Source organism: Bidens hawaiensis, unplaced genomic scaffold, assembly GCF_021521415.1.
Source record: "Bidens hawaiensis isolate Kalapana, Puna unplaced genomic scaffold, B.hawaiensis_p1.1 tig00006862_1, whole genome shotgun sequence".
Lineage (NCBI taxonomy): Eukaryota > Viridiplantae > Streptophyta > Magnoliopsida > Asterales > Asteraceae > Bidens > Bidens hawaiensis.
The window spans coordinates 220,186-227,148 of NW_027491468.1; the positions used below are offsets into that span (position 1 = coordinate 220,186).

Below are 6,963 nucleotides of genomic sequence, written 5' to 3' on the forward strand. Positions count from 1 at the left end.
CACCTTGGGGGCATGGCTCTAAGTTAGGAGACCAGATTTGGTAATTGGTATGATGAGATGAGCCCCAGGCCCCCAATTGATAAGATAATATGGGTTTCTCATATGGGCCCTCTAACTGAGTTAAGTAGTAAGTAGGCTTAGGGTTTTAGAGGTAAGTGGGCTTAAGAGTGACATGAACTGGAAACCCAATTAGGTAAGAAGCAACTGGTTTTAAAACACAGTTGGGTTAGTTATAACCAAATTTAGCTAGCTTAGAATTCACAAATATAAAAATTAGGATTTACACTTCCAAGCATACTAGATGTACAAATCATAACCGGTTACTAACCAAAACCGACCTAACCTAATAGCCGCTTATTGAGAAAGTGTGTTGTACTGATACAAATCATAGGTTAGGAATGGATTTGGTGTTTTGAAATGGGAACAAATTTGCAAGTCGTTAACCGAAACTGGCTATTTGTGCCATTAGGCCAAAAGAAAGTTGTTTTTTCTAGCTGTTAAAATGGTGTTTTTGGATCATTTTGCCCTTATATGTTAGTACAATTAGATATTGGGTGTATTGGTTTGATCACAACACTTAAGTTCTCAAAAACACATGTGGTCAACACTCGAATGGCAAGCTCTCAAAATCCGCTTAACCGGTATCTGGACCTCTATATCGAATAATTGACTGCTCTACAAGATCAAATAGGGCTTTCATAGAAGCAAATAGAAACAAATGTGTTTCAGATTTGAATTAAAACTTAGCTTAACATATCATACCATAAAATAAAGATTATTAATAACAGCTTCCATTTTAAGATTGGACTGAGATATAACAAACTGAGGTCCTATAACCAATCTAGTGCAAAATGAGAAATTAAAACACACCTATATATCATCACAGATCATTCCATTTCAAGCCAAAATATTTATTCACCAACACAATGAATTCGTCGCCTACGTTCCTCATAAAAATCCGTGGTCATTTTCAACATACATACGAAAAATAAATTACTACTTACAAATAATATCAAATCAAAATCAATAAATACACATTACTCAAAATGACAATGCAACTGTCCCAACAACAGCCAGAACAGAAAACAGAATGCCCACAACAGTATTACGCGGTTGACTGCTCGGTGAAGCACGTGGGGGAGTGGCAGCAGCTGGCGGAGACGGTTTTACAGCAGGGGGTATGGGTCCTTGAGCCACGCCTGCTTCGTCCAAAATAGGGTTAGGAGCCTCAGCCGGCGGCATGAATTGAGGTGTCATTAGTGTGAGTAACTGGCCACCTTGCGCTGGAGTCATGTATGATGGTGTATTTTCAAATGATAACCCGAGACATTTGTTCCCTAAATCACACCAACACGTGTCATAAACAAATTAGAAATTACCATGTAAACAAGCCGAGCCCAAGCTTGACTCATTTTAACTTACGAGAGCTTGAGATTGGCTCGTGAGTTGTTTTTTAAAAGCAAGAGCTAGCACGTTTATTAGTTATCAATTAACTTATATACAACTTTAATTATTTTTATAAAAAGTATAATTTTTTTCTGTAACATAATATACATTATTTAGTTATTTTTATTATCATTTTATATATAATAAATATTATATAAATACATATTTAATAAATTAAATAAAAACCAAATAAATAACAGGCTCGTTAGGCTCGCAAGGTTAACAAGACAAATAAACTTACTCCTGTATCTGGAAGATGTAGCCGGATAAGATGTAATAACACCATCGACTCCAGGTCCATTAACATACGAGTTAATTTCAACATATGGGTCTGAAAAGAAGTCCCATGGCTGTGAAACAAACTCATTGTTATAAAACTGCACATACACAGGGAGCTTGAAAGCGTGAAGCTTCGCAACAACATCAGTTTGATCACCAAGAAACCCACCGCTTTTCGGAAACACAGATTCCTTCCCAATAATAACAGAATTGGCAAATTCACTGATATCTGAAATTGTGTTGTTTAGGGCATCGCGTATATTCTCGTCAACTTCATAAACAAGCTCATGCCTGCTGCTTTTCGCCTTGAACACTTTCAAAACCGCACTGTCCGATGACTCGATTAAGATTTTCTTCCTCAACTGCCTAGTTATTCTAGAGTTGTTCAAAACGTCTATTACCGCATTTGTCACACTTAATCCTTGATTAGAAGCTAGGTAAGCTGCATTCTGCAAGTTGTAACAACAAACAAAAATGGTATTTTAGTTAATAAGTAAATGACATTGTTAAATGGTTTAAGCAACGTAACGCCTTTGGGTACTAAGGTTTAAAAGTATCAAGTTTAGGGTTTGTGGTTTCATCTTTTTAACAAGTTCGGTGACAACACCTAGCTTCTGCTCATTTTTCTGTAAACTTTAGGTAAAATAACCAAAATACCCTTTTAAAACTAAAGAGACCACTTCTCTAATTTACATAAAGAGTCCCTTCGACCACGCCTAACTTCTGCTCACTTTTCTGTTAACTTAATGTAAAATGACCAAAATACCCTTTCATAACTAAAGAGACAACCTCTGTAATTTACGTAAATGGTTCCCTTCAGTTATGAAAGGGTAACTTGGTCATTTTACCAGAAGATAATATTAGACTCCAAATTTGTTACAAAACTGATACCATAAACCCCAAACTTGTTACTTTTAATTTAAACCATCGTACGAAAAGGTATTACATTGCTCAACCACATAGACCATCTGTGTAATAAACTTTAAATGAAATTATTCTGACTAACCTTAATGTTGATCAAGACACCAGAAATCGAAGTAGCATTACTAGCAAAGTCCAAGAAGTCGGATAGTCTCATAAAGTTGCCATCATTTGCAGCCCTCGGATTTCTTTGTAAACTGTAGTTTGTATATGGCCAGTAAATTACAGCTAAAACATAAAACAGAAAAGAAAATAAGAATATAAGAAAAGGCGGAATATTAATTAATAATAATGATATAAAACTAGCGAGCATAATACTTACGTTGTAACGTCTTAATCTGGTCCCAAGTGAGACTGAAGGTGAATATTCCATCACCTCCTAGTTCAGAATCTTTTGTTGTCAAATTAATAAACCCTGACTTCGCGACAGATGTTCTATCGAGGAGGTTTATTGAACCTAAACAAATCGGTATGCCATCACTCGTTATTTGAACCGGACAATCAATAATATCTGCACCATCAGTAACGGCTTTTTGATATGCCGCATCAGTACAACCCGGTAAATCACCACTTGCTCCTTCATATGATATGATCAACGGTTTTGCTGAAAAAAAAATTATAAACAAAAAACCATGTCAATATCAATAATAATATTTACCAAATTAACCAAATAATAATATGTTTAATATGTACCTTGAGTTTTGTTTGGGCCCAAGTGTGATAAGCAATCTGTAACATTACATACATAGAAATTAGAATCTTGAATATGAATATGAATAATAAAGAAAGTCAAATATAGTCAACAAACGTACCGGATGCTGCAGATGGAGTTATAGGGTTATCAGAAAGCACACCATCAACGGAAAACACACCATTATCAATATACTGAAGATACTCCTGTACAGGGTCATAACTGTAATTATACGGGAGTGGAATATCGTTTTGGAAATCCGAAGCAAAAACTTCTAGACCTGCTTTATGAGCATCGGTTACCAAAGTAGTAGCCGGCAGCAAATAGAAATCATCCCCGACAGGCCATATGTATGTCTTAGGAACAAGAATTCCTTGAGCAAATGTTGTGATCAATGTCAGATTCCTCAAAAGCGAACCGTATGTTTGGTTTGTCGTAGGCTCGGTGACATCCGGTCCAAGAAACCTCAAAACTAACTTGGTTGTTTTCGGACTGATTCTTGACGCAATACCTCTTAGAAAACTCACCTCAGGTGATGAAATGTAACTAATTGAAAGATTTCTTGAAGCAGCCAACACATAACTTGTCATGCTCAAGTTATGCTGGCTGTAAAACGCGGCATGCTCGATATTCAACCACAATCCCGCTATCGACTGTTTTGGTATAATTCGGGCAACGTCATTAACACTAAGAATTGAGGAAGTGCCATCAAAATATGGAGTTCTGGAGAAGATCCCCTGTATTACTGTTACAACATTCTTTCATTACTATTTACAAAACATTGACCAACTGTAAAACTGGAATAATAGTCACTAACAGTGTTGTAAAAATCACAATTAGTCGCTGATTAATCGCTAAATTGTATGCTACCGATTCGATTACACTCAGCTGGCCCAAATTGGACACGAACTTATATGTTAATGTTTGAAATTTTTTCTATGTAATTTTTCAAAATACACATGCACGCGCACAATGGTCCAAATGCTTTTGGACCATTGTAACGTAACTATTACATATGTGTAACAATTAGCTGCAAAAAAAAAAATCAATCTTCTTCTTTATAATAACTATAATACCATATATTACATATGTTAAAAAAAACAAAAAACCTTAATTGTTACATAACATTTTGATGTGTTTTCTTTCCATACATATATATAATTTTTATTAGGGCCATCTCCGAGAATCATTAGAAAATTTTCGCTGAAGACAAAAAAAAAATTGGGCCTTAAGTAAACAATTAAATTTTTAAATGAGCTTACTTGGTTAAGATAAGATTAGAGTTGTGCAAAAAAAATTATAAAAATGAGGTTAAATGTGTAAAACTAAGTTTCTCAAAAAAATATATATGAAAACTTATTTAAAAAAAACTCGGCCCTAACAGGGTGATCAGGCCAGGGACGGGAGGGTCGACCTCCCCGCCCCCTTCATAGCCGTCCCTGATTTTTATAAATCACATATAAATTCATTTCCAATTCGGGCGTCTAGCGATTTCCACAACACTGACAAGCAGAAACCCGAACTTACGAAGAACTTTATCAAGGTCCGCCCTGGTGAAATCATTGGGAAAGTATCCGGTTACGGAGACTCCATTGACATCATAAGTGCTTCCTCGTTTAGTAAACGTAGACGAAATCGTGGAGGAGTTGTCAAGATTGAGATTGGGGAAACAGATCCCAATATTATCTTTAGTTAACTGCACATCACACCACAGTAACACATCTGGTACACTCGTAGCCACCGAAAACGAGTACGCATTATAACTCGCACCCGGAAACAAGCCAGAAAACCCGTTATGTGCCACCACCATTGGTGGGCTTCCTACAATATAATTAAAATAATAACAAATGTTACAAATCTATTATAACGAACATAAAGTTTAAGACTAATAAAATGTTGGTACCATTTAGTGTTTGCCATGGAGAAGTGGTGGTGGGCCCAGATCCCTGAGCTCCGACCAAGGAAACCAACGGCAAAAAACATAGGAGGTGTACGAGGTTAACCTTAAACAGAAACATGGCCGGAAACGAATGCCGGCGTTGACTAGAGTTTGAAGAGATTAAGTCGCAGGTGTTTTTGGGATTGTTTATTTTCTAATGTCCAGACAGGTTACAGAGAGAGAGAGTGACAAATGATAATAATGGGAAAATATTATTCGGGTTTATATAAATTTATATAATAGGCCGGTCGAATTATTACGCGTTCTCACGTTGTGTTTGGTGGTATTGTTATTATTATTATTATTATTGTTATGTTATCTTTCCGGTTCGCTACGCACAACAGGAACCACGTTCTGGTGGGACCGGGTGGTTTGTCATGCCGGCCCACTTAAAAAAAAGGGTTCATATGCTGTTGTTTGGTAACGCACTATTAAAATAATAATGGGGCTATATAGTCGAAAGTTCCTAAATGGGAATACATTTGTTAAGTTATTAGGTGAGAGCTAAAATGTAGAATTTAATAATTGAAGATTTCAAACACTCTTTGTTATAGCCGTAAGTTTTTTAGTAAACCTATTAAAATACGAAAAGCTAAACAATAAATACATAATATATGTAAAAAAAATGTATCTAATCTAACTATCTATATAATTACCTACCATAAAATCCTACGTGTTATTCTCAGGTTGTTCCTTTCATTCTCTAGAGCCATCAGATTGCTTGATTTCTAAAATGTAGAATTTAATAATTGAAGATTTCAAACACTCTTTGTTATAGCCGTAAGTTTTTTAGTAAACCTATTAAAATACGAAAAGCTAAACAATAAATACATAATATATGTAAAAAAAATGTATCTAATCTAACTATCTATATAATTACCTACCATAAAATCCTACGTGTTATTCTCAGGTTGTTCCTTTCATTCTCTAGAGCCATCAGATTGCTTGATTTCTAAATGGAGGCTTCTCATGCATTTGACCCGAAATCGCTGGTATGGGTCTTACCAAACCCAGATAGTCTTTAAATGGGTTATAACATCTCATTTATTTGTGAAACTCTTTCATAATCAAACAATAATTTTCACGGGGTCATGAGTCTCACCAAACCCGGATAACCTTTAAACGGGTTATAACATCTCATTTATTCGTGAAATAACCCCTTAATCATCAAAATAATTTTCACGGGTTGTGGGTTTACCAAACCCTAATACTCTCAAATGGGTTATAAGATCTAATTTATTGATAAATACTTTAATCCTTAAACCCTAATTTAATTTATCTTCTTTACATGTTCTCCATTGCTGGTTTATCATCTCCATCGCCGGTTAGTTACATATATACTTCTATAATTCTATCTGTACCATGTATAAAAGAATTGCTATAAAATAATACGTCGAATCCGATCGAATGGATTGAAAATCTCCCAAATTACCTATTTAATGCATAGAATCTACCAAATTGCTCCAAGAAAATGTTAAATTATGATTATGATAATATAGTTTTAGTAATCAAAGTTTAAACGTTAAATATTTATATAGACTTTTCAATCGCTTAAACATAAATTGGTTTTGGTTAAACCGATTTGTTTCAAATGTAGAATGTAAAAGGGAGAAAAAAGCATTTTAAACGGAAAAAAATGGTTGCATGTTTCGCAATACTACTCGTTATGACGTGCGCATGTTTTGCC

General features: G+C 35.1%; 1 protein-coding gene across 1 annotated transcript; it reads right to left on the minus strand.

Moving 5' to 3' along the window:
* Positions 1-831: 831 nt before the first annotated feature.
* Positions 832-5,479, minus strand: LOC143633715 (glycerophosphodiester phosphodiesterase GDPDL3-like). Its single transcript, XM_077101965.1, has 8 exons — positions 5,241-5,479; positions 4,865-5,158; positions 3,459-4,082; positions 3,340-3,375; positions 2,969-3,250; positions 2,732-2,874; positions 1,688-2,174; positions 832-1,337 (listed from the first exon to the last, which is right to left on the minus strand). The coding sequence occupies exons 1-8, from the start codon at positions 5,353-5,355 to the stop codon at positions 1,042-1,044; spliced, it is 2,277 nt and encodes a 758-aa protein (XP_076958080.1). The 5' UTR covers positions 5,356-5,479; the 3' UTR covers positions 832-1,041.
* Between the last annotated feature and the right edge of the window lie 1,484 nt (positions 5,480-6,963).